Genomic DNA, 19,406 nt, shown 5'->3' with positions numbered 1-19,406 from the left:
TTTTATTGAACTGGGTCAGCGTCGTAAGCACCAATTCGCATAGTAAAGTTAGCTTGTCAGTCGGGATAAGATTCAATAAACCCAGAAGCATCACACAGTCTTATGGTTAACATGGTACGTACTCTCCGGTAGCCATTGTATGAATCTAATTTTAGGCCCTTTTTGTAACGTAGTGCATGTTCAATTCAAGAGTGAAAGAAAAAGATATTAGACCACTTGCACTGTTACATTCTCTTTTGTTTCTTCTCCAGGCAAGTGTTTCTCCTGTGTAAGAACTGCTCTCTATGCACCTTAACTGATTGATAACATGCTCCCTTCCGTTTTAAGGCGGAGAACGGATTTGCTCCTTACTTTGACAGATGTAAACCCGTAACTGTGGAAAACTATCTGCATTAGGTTTATGCATACCCACAAACCCTCACGTTTTATAATTTTTCACTACCTTTTCACATTGATCTGAGTGGTCTGAAACATCGCATTGGTGAGATTTCCTCACCCTTAAAATAATTTGAATACAGTCATTTACCAGTACAATTTCACATTTTACGAACAACGCATTTGAAATTACACTTATAAACGATGCTGTTCCCATGTCCACTTGTCCCTGAGGGGCACAAACAGCTTTGTCAATTGCGCCCACCTATGACTATCGAGTCTACATCGTATTAATGAAAGCCGAGTTTACCAGCCCAACCTGCGGGAAAGTTGACTCTGGTTACATGCACATCTCTGTAGCAGGTCTGTTACCTGTGAGCAGTTCAATTAGCGTGCCAGACCTGCTTTAAAGATGCCCTTTGCTTTGTCAATGCATCCTCCTGTGTTTTGTGGAATCCTGGAAAAAGGAGAGGAAACTGAAGAGCAAGGTAAATTGTGTGAAGCAAAAGAGGATGAAAGAAGGAAGAAATAAAGGAACTGTGAAGGAATCGAGCAACAGTGACAAAGTGCTGAAGCAGAGATGAGAAAAGGTATTTGAAGGAAAAAATGAGTGGAGAATCAAGGAAAAAAGATTAGGCAATTGAGAAATGCATGGAGGAATTTAGTAAGGCATTATTAAAGGTAAACAGGTATGAAGGAAACAATTACCATCATGTAAAGAAAGAAATGGATGAACGAAGGTATGGTATATTCTAAACACCGTGAAACAATGAAGAAAATGATAATTTTAACAGACAAAGATGAACAGAATGGGTTGACGGAAAGAACAGAAGAGGATAACGGGGATTGGTACAATAATCGTGATCCTGATCAGTACACTAATTCTCACAGAAAAGATGGGATAGAAAGAAAGAGGAATGGAAGAATTCAGAAATTAGTGATAAAAGCAATAAAGGAAAGAGTAGCAGAGTGTAGCAAGAAAAGGTAAGAAGGACACAAGGAAGTAATTACTGAAGGAAGAACAAAGATATATTAAGAAAGGAACTAGCGTAGTGAGCAGTGCATGAAAAAAGGGAGGAAGAAATGATAGGCATGAAAGTAGGAAGCAAGTTAGAAATGGAACAAATGGTGAAGGAGGATGTCCTAAGTGTTAAGTCGACGTACGGCTGAACTAACAAAATCTGCTTTTAAATCCCACCTCATCATTTGCCCAAAATACATGTTGAAAATAGTCTTATTTGCCATACCAAAAGATGACCTACACAGGAAGAAAATGCTGCCACGGAGTTAAACAATGCGTATGCATTTTCGTCCTTGCATTTAGTTCTTCTCTGTGGAAATTAAATGTAGAGGGCCAGGTCTTCATTCTTTTCTCCTAAGTACATATATCTGCACAGACCTGCATCTACACATGCCTGACCTTCAGGCTTTAATATCACAACAGCATATGTGCCTGTTTAAACTAAGATGTTGTGTTTTTTTCAAGTCATCTCATCGGCAGAGACCAGTATATATACGTCAGAGAAGACTGAGAGTATCTGGTCCATGTCCATTCTGTAAATATTGATTTCCTTCATGTGTTCGCTCAATTGATATGTTTGAAGTTGCATTTTGCATTCTGCATCACCTCCTACATGTATGATCGCGATAACAAAATAGTAAGTTATAGTTACCGTAGGGGCAATTTGTTCTGTTCTGTAAGTCATCTGTTTTCATGTTTGATTGTAGTTTGGGTATAGTATATCTCCTTTTTGCTGGCATAGTGAGTTCCTCACACTGGTGGCTGCTGGGGTATTAACACAGATTGGTCAGCTATTTCTAATTTTAATAGGAAAAAGGACAGACAAAACTAAAACATTTAATTTTTTGATGTCAATGGAGCTGGAATTGCCATTCTTTCCAGGGCTGTATCTAGCTGACCTCATGATGTTAGACTAGAATGAAGATATTTCCTCTTACTATAAGGGCAAGAGGAAATGTAAGAGAAGGGTGGCTGTGTGTTTGGGAGGGGGCTGCTTAGGAACATGGTGTACTATAATGAGTCAGCAGACTCATGTACAGTTATTGTGCTGCATTGCACGCCCTAAGGATATATATATATATATATATATATATATATATATATATATATATATATATAAGCACTGCATGGGTTCTTGTCACAGGAAACTGGGGACCAACTTAATGGCTGTTGGAATGGGACATTGTGGCTGTAGTGCTTATCTAGTAATGGGCTGAATGCTCTTGCTGACCTAGAGGAAGGATTGTTATCTTTTTCTGCTTATAAGTATGTCAGCGCCCTGACAATCTTAACTCTGGACATGAGTAATTTACAGATGTAGTTCAACCGTCCTAAAGGCAAGCAGCAAGGACTTCATAGTAGAGAAGGTCCAGTAGGGTCTACTTGGTTTTAGTTTCCAGACAGCCCAATGCACACTGAGAGCAGAGGCGTAGGTGTGTACCATTGCTTTCTTGTGGGTTAACATAAAATATGATCCGAAGTTTCCAGAATAAGCCTTTATTAATGAGATTAAAGAGCTTCTGAAAGGAATGTTTGGGCTTGTTTGGCAAATCTGGAGTTCAGGTTTTTAGCTTGAATTAGGACCTGAGACGTGAGTATTTGGAAAATAGAAAGTTCTAAGTGATGAGTGATTCTTGCCAAAATGAAGTATCTTCATCTGTTTGTTCTGACTGATGATTTAGCCATAGTCAAATAACCTTGCAGTTTCTTGGCTAATTGATTTTTGATAGGTGAGTTCCCCTAGGATTGTTCCTACCTTTGGTTGATGGGGGTCTCCAAAAGCAGAATGGGGATGAAAGACAGGCAAAGCCCTTAACACCGAGGTTGTCTACAGTGTTGGTTAGAGCTTCAATAGATGATATACAAAATTGTGGAGGAAGATATAGCTTCTGATGTTGGGCACCTTCAGCAGCTGGCTGAGTTGCAGGTACATGGATGCCTTTACAAGCATACTTTTACAGATCACACAGCCTAGTGGAAGCTCTCATGGATGAGTAACTAAGTGTGGCTCACTAGACCATTGGCTTTGACCACCACCTGGATGATGAAAAGCTTAGAGCTTTCTTCGGTTCACCACATGTGAATGAAAGTAATAGTACTAGAATGGTCGTTCTTCCTCTTAATGGTTCTAGATTAGTAGTAGGATGATACATTACTCTTGGCGCAAGGGCTGTCAGGAGTCTCCTGCACCATCCTCAAATGAAATACTTTGGACGGTCACCGGAATGGGAATCTACAGCCTCTTCTTTGTGGAGGGGAGGACAGTGCCTCAGTGTTGTTCTCCTGTTAGATTAGATTTAGTACCCTTATTCCTGACATATATGGTAATAAGACTTGTACAGAGGGAGAATTGTGAGAGCAACGTCCTTTTTTATGACCAGCAGGAAATTTTACCTTGATAGTAAGAGCGTGTCAGTAGAGGCTGGGTCAGTATTTAGTCACATATATATTTTTTCATGGTACTAGAGACCCTCGTCCTCGATGTATTAGTGATCTCAATGAACCGCCTCAATATGTTGCACCAGCCATTATAGATTTCAAGTTGGTGTGAGTATTTCCAGACATCAGATAAGACATGACTTTCCCACTTAGTGATCCCTTTCTGTAACTGATCAACACTATACAGAGTACTATGTTTCTCTTGAAGAGCCAGAAGGCTACATTGGCTACTAATTTGCATGTCAGTAGAGACTCAAAATAGGAGATGGGTTCAGAACTGAATCCCAGTGGTATAAAGTAGAAGGACTACAGTCATCTGCTTATAAAGTTGTACTTCCAGTCCCTGTGACCCAAAAAGCTTCTTCATGCATATTTCTCTGTTCATATCTGTTGCCCCCAGAGGTCTATTTTATGCATGCAGCTGATATCAATGAAACATTGCATATCAATGTGAATGGCTTGGCGCTTAAGCCCTGAAAGAAGGTTCTTGTATACAGTTAACAAACGTATTACTCTCTTCTGGTTGAATAAGCTAACGGTATCTCGACTAGCCACTGGTGCCGGCAGGTCATCGACCACTGGTACATGGTTTTGGGGTAGAATATTTCACAGATCACAGTCTACTTATTGAGAACAAAAATCACTGAGGTTATCAAGTTTCATAACACCGAAATTGAATGACAGATGAAGCCCAGTGACTTGATTGTATCCAGTGACTGCTACATGTGCCTTGATATTCATTCTCCTTTGGCAGGTTACAAGGTTCTCTGTGGGGCACAATTTGTTTGACTTTGACATTGTGGTGGCGTTCTTCAAGTGCAAGTCCGGTAGTCCTTGCTTTCTTATATGTTGCCCAAACCAGTTGTTGGGTCTTGTGTCCTTGATAAAAAAAAATGGTAGTCTTGTATTTTTTTTAGAGAGATCTTCTCTCAGAAGCAAGGGCACGTTCTCCATCACTCCTTCAGCCTCTAGATGGTAGTTGCTACTTCACATGTGTCCATACACAAAATTCTTGTGTTATCTGATAACATAAGCATTGTAGTTTCTAATATGAACATTTGAATGCTTGTTTAAAACATCAGCTCTGTGACATTGAATGTACTATTGTGAATTTACACTTTGCATTGCCAATCAAACTATTGAAATAGAGATGATAACACGCACCAAGGTCCAACTGTTTGCTACAGCTCCAACCTCCATCCTCCCCTTATTTCCTAAAAACACCTGTGGAAGGAGTGCCTTTTATAACTGTATGGACTGAAAACTGTTGGAAGTTCAATTGTTGAGTAGAATGTTATATATGTTGTAATTTAAGGATTGTTGGAGATCCATTTACTACTTGGCTCTGGGATTATTCCATTAGTCCGGAGTTTCAACTAGAACCTTAATAAGGAAAGACAGGCTAAAATGCCAACGTCAACCGTACCAGACACGATTGTGTAGCGAGGTTCGATAAGTACTATGCCTAATAAGTATATAATGATTCCATTGTTTCTATCCTACATTACAAATATAAATTAAATATCATATTCATATTTGAATTTAACAACATTTTTGAAGTGCAAAAAAATTTCTGTTAACGCCTACTCCCTATAATTGAACTTTAGGCAGCAACGCAACTCCTTTGCCCTGGTTACAATTCACTTACCATTGTGTCAATTAATGGTAACTTTAGAGTCAAAAACTGTCTTGTTAAAGCACTGCACATGTAACTAAAACCTGGTTGGAAGTCTTACATCTATTTCAGCGGTCAAATACGAGTTGCAGTTATAAACCAGATCTGAACTGCAGTTATGTTGTTATAACTCTGAACAATATTTCCTCTTTCTGTTGTTCAAGAGTATTGTGACTTTGTTTTGTGACAAATGTTTTTTGTGCATGTTAGAGAAATCTGTACATTCTTCTATGTGTTGCTTCATTATATTGAACCACATATACTGATTTAATGTCAAAATGTTTTGTTTCATAGGGTGTGATAGGTGTACAGCTGGTTGTTACCATGGTGATGGCTAGTGTCATACAGAAGGTCATCCCTCATTATTCTCTTGCCAGATGGCTTCTGTGTAATGGCAGGTAAGACAATCTCTCCTCCATAGTAGAAACTCTGTCTATTCTATCATCCTTTTGCCTTATGAAAGATTCCTTCTTGAACTTCTTACTTTCAAATTTTACATGCCCCCAACCTGAGACTATAAGAGCACGCTTGGCTGCATCTATAAAGCAAAGACTATTTACCCATGGACAAAGTCCTCTTCTTTGCATCACACCATTGCTCTCATTGATTTCACTGCTGGTGGATCTTACAAATGCTCCACTGAATTTTGCCAGTGAACGCCATTGGTAGTAGGTTTCTTCTGGTAGTAAAAGTAATGAACTTTCTTGCTTTTTCCTTGCGCTGTTAATTTTGTGAATGCTATTGATTTCAAAGGAAGATATATTCTGAATAGGACATTTATGTTTGTACTGCATCCCATACATTTTGCCAATAGTTTTGGGCAATATTTGTCTTTATGAAGTTATCCAGTACTATTGATTTATTATCCAGTGCTAATCTTTAGTATCTTTTGTTACTGCTGCATTTCTGACATAATAATATAATGCCGGTACTGTCTGAACCCTGCCACAGAAACCTAGATGAGAAGGGCGGCCAACCTTTGGTTCTGGTTTGCAACTTAAAGAATGTTGTAAAGAGAGGAGATTATGAAAGCGCTTGTAGCTTTCCAAACCTTCTTGCTGAATTGCCTGTAGCACTGTGTTGCATAGAAGAAATGCAGTGGTTTTAAAGGCTGGCTCATGAGGATGGTTAGTGCCAGTCCAGGTTTAGGTTGAAGATCTTACAAGAACCTGAGCTGTAACAGTAGGGGGACAACAGGCCCATAGGGTAGGGAAACGGAGGTAGCCACCAAGTAACCCATGACATCCACATATTTAATCTTTTTTTCACAGTTAAAATGTCAAATTGAATGATGTTTTCTGTGTAAAACGGGTCAGCACAATTTGTATGCATCATTCTGCAGAAATTGGTCACTTACTGGAATATACTTCCTTTGATGATGAGTGTGGATGTCTGGATGCTAGGAATCATCCATAACATCTTGTGGCATCTTTTAAGCAGAGATAGTGAGCCTTCTAAGTTTGCGGCACGACAATTGAGAATAGTGAGGTTTAGGTGAAGTAGTTGAATCTTTTGCTATAAGTGAAGGTTTTTAATCTGTGGACAACGTCACAGTTAACAAAATGGAGCTGCAACAGTTCTGTTTACTAATTGCATCTGGCCCAATCTGGAACAATGAGGATTATGTGGGCGTTGTGGTATTGTAGCTTCTGAAGAACTTTGTGCATTAGGGAAGCTCAAGGAAATGCGTGAGATTTTATGACCAGTCAGGGCCATCAGTTTTCCCTATCAAGCTTTCTGTTGGGTGCTCTCTGAAGCACAATTTGAAACTTTTTAATGCTGTGTTCTGCAAAAAAAAGTCTACCTCCGGCTTGCACTATGTTTGGGATAAGCAATATGTTACTTCCTGAAGCAGGTCCAATTTGAAGTTCAAGAAGATCGGTTTGCTTCAAGATACTACTGTTGTTTTTTGGTTCCTTGCTAGCGGAACTGCTGGCAGACAAATTTCTCTGTCATTGGTCTAGTTTCCCATGCACATCGCTTGCTCACAAAGTGACTTCAAGTCCATACCTCCCTGCTTTATGTTGTACACTGGCCAGGTGTTGCCTGTCAAAATTTGGATTCTTGGTGCAGTTTCATAATATGCCAATAGTAGCAGGTACTACTCCACAAAAGAAGCCAAAGAGTGTATAATCCAAATACATTTTTTCTCCAAGGAAAACAATAATTTCTCTGAGTTCCCAGCTTTTCAGCATCAAACTGTCCCATCTGGAATACTCCAGTGCACTCAGCGGTAACCATTCTAAGCACTCCTATGACACAGTATAAGCAAACAACTAGAGCAGGTGCCCTAAGACTTTCTACATATCTCTGTCCCCGTGATCAATGACATCCACACTCAAAATGGCAGCAATTGTACACTGCCTCTGCTGAAGTACCTGGATCCAGCACAGATCACTACAGCATGGGAAATACGACAGACCCTGTTGAATCCCGCAGGCAGGGCTGCTACACTTATGGCCATTAAAGTGACCTGACATTTCCTTCTCTATATCAGGTCTTACCAGGGAATAGGCAAGCAATTTTCATGCCCACAAGGGGACCACTTTCTTTCCTCATGGTCTCCAGGAACAGTGTTGTGGTCTGCTGCCATGATGGAAGTAAAGAGCCAGACTATGGGAAGTCATGAGAAAAAGTGGCCAAAATGGGGTGAAAACATAATCCCATCCTCCCCCAAACAGTAGGTCCCTAACCAACAGACCAATCTTGGCAGGTATGCCACCACCAAGACCATAAAATAAGACCAAGATTCAAATGCCCAAGGGGAGAACATTGGTTATCCAGATGAAGTGTATTACCATTCTAGTCATGAAATACCAGTGGTACTCAACAGTATCAATTCAGGATATTAGTCAGTAACTATTGACTTCCCCAGTTCCCATAGAAGAAGCCTCACTGTACTGGCTGTATAGTTGAGTTGTTGGTGTGTTAGCTCTTGTTAGCGTGTCCTTGGCTTATCTATTTTGTCATAACAATAGTAAGTGGATGCAACTGTAAGGTTATTGTTAGGTGTCATATAACACAACAGTATTAAACAGTACCAATCATTAAAGAGTTAGTAAAGACCGCACCATGACCAATTTGGTCACGAATAACCATACCTTTAGTATCAATTAAAATGTTTATTTCCCTTTATTGACAATGCTAACTAAGGTCACGAAAATTAGTCTTGACACCAAATGATACAAGTAAATAAACATCACAGGTTGTCCAAATTGCCTAATAAATTTTAGCTTAAACAAAGCAATAAGAATGATAATTTCAATAGCGAGAACACTAATTAATAACAACAATATTTGAGCAACAGAGAGGACATACAATGGTTCAGCAATAACATCAAGTCATAGGTATAAAGAAAAAACCTCACTAACTTCAGATTAGCATTAGCATGTTGGGGTTCATGTAAAAGTTTTAGAAACACTAATTTAGAAAACATCTAGCTATTGCGCTATCAAAACAGCAGCAGTATTAAAACAGTAGCAGTTGGTACCTGAAAAACAAAAGACTAACAGCAGTACACAGATCATACATTTACCTATCCCTAAGGAATATCAGCAGTACAGCTTCAACTTCATCAGGGGGACAACCGCGTCAGCACCAGGACAGGAACAGGGAAAGGGGGACGATTTAGAATTTGGACTATAAGATTACTAAACCATCAGATCATTAGTTCAGCATTGAACAGGCACAGTAAACCCATAAAATAATAAAGCACCAGGATGTCAGTAGACTATCTGGCAAAGCACGTCTTCGTGAGCAGCACGTCAGAGAATGGCTCTTGTAAGAAGCACATCAAAGAATAGCTCTCAAAGAAATAATGGCAAAATGGCTTTCTCTTCTTGGCACCCAAACATTAAATTAAACGTACTAAACATCTGCTGTTGGTCAGAAACATCAGGTGAAGAAAGAATGTCCAATTACAAGAACATTAGATATCAGCAGTATATTAGAAAATTGCACTTGTAAATTGACAAAGTGACAATTGGATCTTCCTTCTTTTACCTAACTCTAAACTATGCTAAACGTTTCTTCCCTGTCTTCTTTTGACTGCGATCAGTCGACCCTTTTGTTCGGCTCATTCGAAATATGCTGCGAGACAGTTGTTACAGAATACTCAGCTTTAACATTATATCCTTGAGAGAAAAACATGCGTTAGAAACATAGCTTCAGACAAATATGCAAATCAATCAATGGAGCCTGTTAGACTACGGACGTGAAAACATACAAATGTGACAACAGCTAGAACACCAGGAGTTAGATAACTTCCCACTGTGGCCTTGTCTGCTGAGGCCCAGTAGAAAACAAGAAATACTCATATTATTTCAGCATTTATTTTAGCAGAGAAAAGGCTCTTAAAGAGACATGTTTCTCACTGCAACGTTAGTATATTATTGAAAAAAGAAGAATGTGCAGGCCTTGCACTCAGTGGTGGCCAATAAAAAAGGCACATTTTGTGTCGCACATTAATTTCATCATTAAAACATTTCACATATTAGTAAAGTATGATTATGTACATGATAATTATTAGTGTTAATTTCAGCTCTCACACTCTCAGACGCAGATAGTGTGGCACTATGGAGGCCTATTCAAAGGCAATAAGAAAAACTACAATGTTTTAGGCTTCACGTAGCACTGTGCCTCGACCCTGAGTATACCTTGCTAGTATGACTAGATGACTCATCACAACCGCTGATGCTACCTACTAACATAAATAATGGTGTATTCGTTTGATAAGACGACATTTGTGAAATAAGTTGGCAGGCATTAAACAAATTTCTGTCTAGCAGCGATATGACTCAAATTACTAAGCTGCCACTTGCTCCCAAACCCCTTTTATTTCAGTTTCTCACTATGTGGCCTACCTATTTTTATCTCTGTAAAGTTTCTATTAACATCTTAAGGCGAAGATTAGCCTTTCTCACTCCTATATCATGATCCTTCTTTGTTCTCAGTTTGTAGTTTTAACGTACATATTTGATATTGTTGCCTGGTTTATATGTTTGTAAGTGCATAAAAAGATCTTTGGTTTTAGCATAGGGTATTGGGACTTACAATGTAATAAAGATCTTACGGAGTCTTAACATTTTAAATAATGTTACAACGGTGTTGTGTTCAGCAAAATAGGTTTTGGATACTAGAGCAGTTCAAGTATGTAAAAAACTTAACAACTTTTCACAGGACTAGAACAGCTGTAATCACAAGAAAATGTCTGCTTCTTTCAGCTTGCGTTGGTATCAGCATCCTACAGAAGAAGAACTTCGAGCCCTGGCAGGAAAACAGCCGAAAGTGAGAAGCAAAAAGGATAGGTAATTATTTATTCCAACTCCTGGCCTTTGTTATAAGTGACCTTTTAATTCCAGCGGGATATGAACTGCAGCTACTGGCACCTCGGGTATGAGGATCTGTATGGTTCACCTGAAGCAACTGAATTCTCCAGATGAAAATCTGGGGAGAAATGAGGAATTACCATGTGAAAATGTCCCCCAGCCCCCATAATTCATTGTTTTTTTAGTGGCGCTCGGGTCGCACTGGTAACCCCCAGTTATTACAAACCCATTTAGTTCCTGGTATGCTTGCTTTTGTCAACTCCTGGAGCGAAATTACTGGACCATTCAGAATGAGTGTCTTAGCATATCAGGAATGTATACTTATTTGTAGGTATGTGACATATTAGGGAAATGTATTGCCCTTTGCTTTGAAGGACAATTAGAGATGAACAGTACTTTAAGGAGAATACCCTCATTCATGATCCATATTCCTTCAAATTTGCCGGTGGCAATTTTAGAGCTGTGCCAGGTTTAAATGTAGATACCATGTTCATTTTGTGCTTTATTGTCTGTTTATTGCACATTACTTGATGGGACTCCTCTTTAAATCTTCTGCTTTGTTTAGTTTTAATATTTAAAAAATATTCTTTAACATACGTCATTGATACAGTTTCTTCCCAGTAACTGTTTTCCACTGTCACATTGTCTCTTCCTTGTTACATTGAGGGTTCAGAATTTCAGAATTTCACAATATTTCTACCTAACGCTGAGTCTCATGCTCGTAAGATCTGTTTCTAATTCATTGACTGTCGGAGTTCATGTCAGATACAGCATGTACAAACCTAGGTCCTGACTACGTGTGCCATTTTTTTGCATCCAATTAAAACAGATATGTCCGGGTTTGGAATCTATTGGGTGGCTTGCTGAGATGTAAACAACTCATGTTTTCAAGTCAAAGTCTAATGGGGCCAGGCCATTTTAACCATTGTTTTGCTTTGGGTCGGACCGTTTCAGCTACTGCTTTAAGTGTCATTCACGTTTTTGCCAACCCCAGACATGTTTTGGTACATGAGGTGTAAGGGTATCCCCATGCAAAGCTCCCTTTACAAGCCTGTTGCTATTATGATGTATTTTGGAGCAGGTGAGCAGCTCTACCCACTATACACCCCAACCCCGCAATCCTCACAGTCCAGCCATGCAGTAGGAACAAATGCCCATAGTCTTCCCTGGCTGCATCTTTGGCAGGGGTATCCTCTGTGAAAGGATGCCAAGGCTGTTTTTCTTACCAAGCATCTGGTCACTTGAAGGGAGTTTGCAACATTTCCCACCCACCTATTATATCATCAACAAATACCAGCTCAAAGCCTCTGTATGGAAGAAACAGATATTCTGGATTTGGGGTAAATTAAGGCTACCTACAACTTTTCAAACATTGAAAAAGACTTCTCAAAAAATATCTTTACATCAGAAAGTCTTCAGAAGTATGTGTTAGTCCAGGATCCTGGTACGTTCAAAGTTTGCATTCACATAAGATATTGAGACCGCACACTTTGCTGTCCTGTTTTTTCTACATATGTTCACACAGGCTTTCCAAACACATTTCTTCTAATCTGCACATTTGGCAAGGAGCATCTGTATCGCAGCTTCACTTAAAAAGAGGCTGTGTATCTTCAAGGGCCTTCCTGTCTGACATCCTCGTCCCCAGTGTCCGCCTTGTCAGACGCTCACAAACAGAATTTTCAAAATGGATTCCTGCCACTATCCAGTAAAGGTCATCATATATACTTTTCACTCATTCTGTCTCAAGCATTACTTTGTGTATTCAGAATAGCCACTTCACCTCTGTTCTCCTGTCCTTCATCATGTCGCAATTCTCTCTGTGATTGCATTTTGTTCCTGTTTGTATAGTGCATGTGAGTTCAACTGACTATTACTCATAGTAGCCCTGATTGCACCACAGTAGTGACCTTGTGAGTGGCAGAATATATAGCGGGGTACAGTGCTGTATCTTGGTGCTCTAGTAGGCATCTGGGAGCACATCCTATTGCTGGGAGGCTTGCAGTTGGTGCAGTATATCCTGGGCACCTGTTGAAAGGCTGACCACAAAGCAAAGATCTTAGGGATGGTGCCAGCGACTTTCTCCACTCTCTGCTTACCCAGAGAGTCCCCAACCAGAAGTGTTCTCCACCATGCACCTCCCTCTACCTGCCTTTTCAAAATGTAATTCTGAGCGACCTTTCAATATCATTGCTGACGGGTTGAGAACAATATGATTGTAGGGGAGATGACAAGGTGCATTTAGCGAAATGTGTAACTGTGGCTTTTAAGTGGCACAGTCTCTTGTGTACTTACTTCATCCTGTGCTGAGTTTTTAATCAACTACTTTATGCGTTCCTGGACTTAAAGGTTTTACTATTAAGATGGTAAGTAATTGCTATAAAATGATAGCATGCAGTGTGTTGTTGGAGAAAAGGCTAGGACTGTCTGAAGGTGTCGCACACAACATGAGGCTAATTGGCGGCAGCGTAGATCTCCAAGCCCTTGTCTGGGTAGATGCCCCATATAATTGAGTACCAATCCCCAGCATACCTTTGAGTGTTAATCCCTCACACGTACCTGTGTGTAAAACCAGCAAACGTATATGCAAATTCTTACCCATTATTGTTCAGATTCCCTACCTATCTGTGTGGAGATCTTTATATATCTGTTTCTGGTATCGCATAGAGCCTTTCCCCCTCTCTTAAGTTGGGTTGACCAGGATAGGGGACTGTGGGGTCATTGGCTTGGCACTTACATAAGTACTCCGAAACTGCTTTGCTTGCTCAAAATTTCAACTTGATTGTGGCAGCCTAACATATCCAGCTATGGCACAGGTGCTTCTCGGAATCTGCAACCTAATACCGTTGGCAGTGGCTCAGCAACACAGCACATGGAATTGTACGCCAAATCTTCACTGTATAAAGAAACTATCAAGAAATTTCTAGGGAGTTTCCCATTGGCTAGTACATTAGCTAGAGTTCCAAGTGTTGAAATGTATGCTTTTCTTGCTACTACATTTTTGTTTCAAGCACTGAAAGATTGTGACTTGCCCAGTAACTCATGAGATTCTGACGACGTCAGTATTCGAGCCTGTCCTATGTTTGAAGCTCGGCAGTTCCAGCCACTGACACCATTTCTTCCCATATCTCTTCAGCCTACAATCACTTTCTTCTCTGTCCATAATATGACCACTCATCCGAAGAATCTACTGACACAGTCTGGAGTGCCAAAGAGCAGGATCTGCACTCAACAATCTTCCTTGCCCGGTATGATTGCCCAAAAAGGTGTTTGCCACCGGATTGCTGCTTCGAACACCTGATTGGGGTGACAGCGGTGCCCTGAGTCTTCCTGTTTGATTGTGATCACACAGGATTGGAGATGTCGAGGGAGGTACGTTTGCATCTCCCTGCACCTGGATCTCAAGAAAGGTCATGATGGCTTCTATTCGAGCCCATGCAGGATCCCTGGCAGTCTGCAACCCTCACAATATCAGCACACCCGGACTAGGCATGGCTCTCACGGTCCTCACCCCCTTCACCCCAAACCAGAGTGGCTTCCTAGAAGGATCAGCCATTCCCGGCCACATTTCACATGTAAGGATCATCACGCTAATAAGACAACCTCTTCATTTATAGGTCCTTTATTCTTCTCCATGGCCTGTTGCTAAAAAGGACAAAAATCCAAGACTCACCACCCTTACTTCACTGTTTACATTGTTTATGATCAATACAAAATGGAGACTACTCCCACATTAACTTTGCAAGATGTTATGTACACGCCCTAATGACTGACCCCTTGGAGAACAAAAAGAGACTAACTCCCCTCACCTATTGGAATTAAAGAATAACTATCCTAGCCTCCAATGCCTGATCCTACCACACCAGAATAAAAACCATACTTCTACCATCCTGCACTCCTCTGACAGACCAAAATATCCTCATCTTCAGGTCTGGCAAAAACGGATCGCTCCAATTCCTGTCGTACAATATGCATCTAGAAGATAAACCTTATTGTCACTGTGAGAAGGAACTGAAAGATGCCTCCACACAGAAATGCCTCTGGCTTAACCCACATTGCTTAAATAATCGCAAACCATTTCAATATGACATCCATGAAATGCACTTACCATCTTAACGACCTCCTCTCTGAAGAATGATCTCACTCTTACAGGGTTGCATACCACTAAGCCTATCCAAAACTATTGCCAAAAGTCTGAAACGGAATCCTCAAAGTCTCTCATTGCCAACAACTACATCTGCACAGGAAGAGAAAACAACAGACCTGCTTTTTTTTTTCTCGTACAACACAAAATCATGTTTGAAAGTGCCACCGAAATCTCTAGCTCAAGAAACTAAAATTCTATGTGCCCATGAACAATGGCAAAATTATGGTACAAGCTTCTTACAGACACTTCCAAATATTTGCAAAAACAGATTACCAAGTTCTTTGCCCTCTTCATCTCTCTCTCTCTGTCCCAGTAGACTTTGCAGAACCACGAATATTCCCCTAGAAGGGTAAGTAGCCACTCAACTGAACTTTGAAGCCACGTATTGCTCCCATAAATAGCAATGCTGCTACCACAAAAACACCCTCTCATCATGAACCCACAGCCAGAATCCCTGGTCTAATTTGCTTATACCATGAATCTATTCCCTGCCTTACAGTGCCCTTCTTCTACAGACATGCCAACATTAACCATACCCACCACCCCTTTTTTGACACACCAGCAGCTTTTTGCGAAGAGTCAGGCTGACCCTTTATATCTGAAGAATATATTAAGCTGGCTGGACACCTACACCTTCCCAAAATTAGCCTCATTATAAAATAACTGAAATGTCTAATCTCCACCAAACCAGAGGGGATGTAGAGTCCCCCAGCTAACCTCTAAAGACACAGGAAGCCAAATGCATGGGAAATTTAAATAGCCCCCTACACACTAAAAATGATCTGTGAACCAATGCACATTCTTGTACTTGCAGGACCAGTCCTTCACTTTCCAGTGAGGGCATTTATGACTTACTCAACTCCTACAACCCTCCCAAAACACATGCAAACACGTGCCCTAATCCCTTGCACATCAATAAAATACCTTGTTTAAGAAAAGCAGACATCAGAAAAAAAGGTCTAACATGAAAAATTTGATTCAATTTCCTATGGTCTCATCTCCCACAAGCAAGATCCTGAGTTCCACGCTACAGTGCACTTTAATGTGTTGAACAGCTGCAGCCAATCACTCAATTAAGATGCCATATTTAATTCTTTCAGAAAACCTTTTTTCAATTTTTCTTAGCGAACATGGCTGAATGAATCCTGTAATGGCAGTAGATTTCCTTGTCACAACAGTTTACTCTACTCTCTGCCTTGACATAGGAGAAAACACATAAAGCAATAGCCCATTGTACACAGAAACTCAATTGGAGATAAAAATAAACTAACAATGGACCATACCAAATCTTGCAAGTGCCTCACATTTGACATGAAAGAGATGCATAAAGCTCCTTTTAAAGTCAGTCGAATCTACCATCCTCCAAGCCACTGTCTGTCCTCTCTGAAAGATCTGTTAAATCTCTTTACTATACACTTAGTAGCCGCATCATATACTCTCTTCCTACGGGAATTTAACATTTATTGGGGAGACACTAATAACCGTTGTTTCCTAATTATCCTTATTCCTATCCAATAACTACCCCAGACAACTCTGTGACCCAGCAAACAACACAACAAAGGCTCAATCCTCAATCTGCTAATAGCCAAAGAAAAGCTGCTAAAAATATGAGGAAAATTCCACCATGCTGGTTAAACCACCTTTTAATACACTTCTCCTTCCTTATATTCCAAGCCGTAAACAAAGGACAGCCCAAGAAATTGCAAATATTGGTCAGTGAATAAATGGTCCCAAGAAATGAAAGCTGCCTCTCTGACCTACCCTTACCGAGAGAAAAGATCATTTCACTAGTGAAGCATTGCAGCAAAACTGTAACACCCACACTACATGATCTAGGCTCTGAGAGATTAAAATGACAATAGCCAAAAACTGTGCCACTGACGCGGGACCGATTTGGTCGTTGTCGAAAGGTCTTGCTTCCCAAAATGGCAGACCCTCTTCTTTACACACCAAATCACTGGACACCACATGAAACACATATGACCCTCTCTAACGCCATACCATGCAATAAGTGCTGGTTGTACTACCAGATTGCTTGAAACTGGGCTAAATAAAGCTGATCCTGAAGTTATAAACAACTTTCTCACGGTAATATCCTCCACTTTGACTTAAGTCAGAGAGAGCTGTGTTGCCTTGCAAATTAATCACCATATTCTAGAAAATTATCTTCTCATCACCACTCAGCAAGGCTTTAGAAGGGGCTACAGCACAAAGACAGCCATGTTGCAAATAATCTGTGATTCACGTAACATGCTAAACAATAGACACTCATGCTTTCTCGTCCTACGATATCGCCTGCAGCATTTCATACCATCAGTCCCTTCACCCATTTTAAAGAATTGTATCGGAATAGATGAGAAAGTGGTGTGCTCATTTTACTTTCTTTAATGATTTTACAGGCTCTGTTATTGACCTTATTGCTCAGCTTTGTGTCTAACATTCCAATGTTACTGTATCGGAATATTTTAAGTTATGTAGAGTAGACAATAATAATGCCCCTGCTTGTGCCCGGTTTGATTTTCTTTCAGCATTATTCAGCTATTTGCTTCTTCTACACATTCATCAGTTATTAGATTGATCTTCTCTTCTCCAGTCTGACATCATTAATGGTGAGGACTCCTCTCCTGCTCACATGGTCTGACCATTTCCTTATCCCTTTTTGTCTTCCATGTTATGATTCTCCTCACCTTTATAGCCAACCTAAATCATCTTGAGCCTGGAGAAGGATAAATTATCACAGTTTCACTTGGACGTTAGCATTATTACTGCCAAAACTCGGGTACTCGTTATCTTACAACAGCCATTAAAAACCTGTCACCTCCTAAAGGCAGATCAACAGTGCCTTAGTCACTATGTTAGCTCCTTGGTTTTCTTCAGAACTTAAGAATGTAAAATGCAGATGTAAAACACTAGAACGGATGTGGAGAAAACACTACCTCACATCCACCAAAGCAATCTATAAATCAGTCATAAAAAGCTATTTTAAATCAATAAGAAGAGGGCCAAATAATAAGGCCGACTACTCGCTCGGAAAATCAATGTAGCATCCAGTGGTCTGAGAGAAGTTTTTAAAATAGTTAAATCTTTACTTACTCAAGTTTGCCAACTGGTAATAACTCCTTCTGTAGATCTCTTTAAAAGTCGTCGTACTTTTCACCTCCAAGAAATAAAAAAAGAAATCAGGAATTTTTGGACCTGTAAGTCAGCAAGGATTTTGGGTGCATTCTAACAAACCTACTTCTCTTACTCAATCAAGCTTCTCTCCGTTCAACATAATTTCATCAGGTGAACATGCACAACTGTCAGTTGCTCTGACTCTCCAACTGACCCTGCCTCCCTTTGAAGATGGCTTTGCAAGTTGTAAAGTCAGTGCCATTGTACCTGGTTTGAAGTATTCCTAAGTAGTACCATTATTAAATAAACCCACTGTGAATCCTATCATTTTATTGGATTTTCAGCCTATATTGTTACTGCCTCTAAGGTGCTTGCAAATATAGTGCTGACCAGCTTTCATACTGTCAGGAAAATTACTGCCTTCTTCATACCACACAATCTGGTCTTAGGCTAGATGACACCATTACATTGACACTACTTGAAGTCTCTCAATTCATGAAAATTAGCTTGGACCAAGGTCATTTAGCTGCACTGGCTTTGCTTCACCTTTTGGTCACTTTTGATACTGTGTTGCATTCCATCACACCTAGAAGATCTTGGTGTCTTTTGGATTTGAGCTGCCTCAAATCCTTTCTGTGTAACAGAAGCCAATCGGTCATTATTTCACCATTCACTTCATCACTAAAACACCTGAAATATGGATTTTGCTACTGTTCTTCTTTGAGCCCTACTTTACTTAACGTTTACACGGCTCCTCTTGCTCCATACTGTGGCTCCAATTGAGCCACAGCGTAGTGTCATACCATCATGCTGGCATCTACGCATAACACAGTTGTACATAATGTTATACTGAAAGACTGGATTATGCCACCTCTTTATATTTAGGTGTCGTCCTGCCAAAGGCTCAATGGCCAACGCAAATAAGAGGGGGTATAATGGGCAACCCTGCCACGTGCTCCTATAGACATTGTATGGAGAAAGCGTTGTGCCATCATGACTCTTGCTGTCTGGTTGGCATACAGTAATGTAACCTAGTTGACCCTGCTTTCTCCAGTCCTATTTGATGCATAACTGCTATTAGAAAATCCCACTGAACAATGTCCAAGGTCTTTTCAAGGTCCACCGACCTAAGCATAACTCCAAGCATGGTCTGTTCCTACCAGTGATATAGGACATGATAGTCGCCTAATGTTAAGGGATGTACTGCAGTTCACGGATAAAGCCATATCTGATAGAGAGACTTCTAGCTTCAGATTCCTTACCTTTGAAATTCCCAGACTTCAGACTGGATCTAGAAACTTTTGTGTGAGC

The 19,406-nt window shown here is 40.3% G+C and overlaps 1 protein-coding gene across 1 annotated transcript in view; it reads left to right on the top strand.

The window, feature by feature from the left end:
* Positions 1-19,406, top strand: part of TMEM161B (transmembrane protein 161B) — a 190,933-nt gene that overhangs the window by 34,735 nt on the left and 136,792 nt on the right. The window contains exons 2-3 of the mRNA XM_069224915.1: positions 5,805-5,908; positions 10,733-10,816. Of these exons, the coding sequence (XP_069081016.1) occupies positions 5,805-5,908; positions 10,733-10,816 (188 nt within the window). The remainder of the gene's footprint in view (positions 1-5,804; positions 5,909-10,732; positions 10,817-19,406) is intronic.

This window comes from Pleurodeles waltl, chromosome 1_1 (assembly GCF_031143425.1).
Source record: "Pleurodeles waltl isolate 20211129_DDA chromosome 1_1, aPleWal1.hap1.20221129, whole genome shotgun sequence".
NCBI classification, from domain to species: Eukaryota; Metazoa; Chordata; class Amphibia; order Caudata; family Salamandridae; genus Pleurodeles; species Pleurodeles waltl.
The sequence above is the reverse complement of the archived record's forward strand: the minus strand, read 5'-3'. Positions and strand labels throughout refer to the sequence as shown.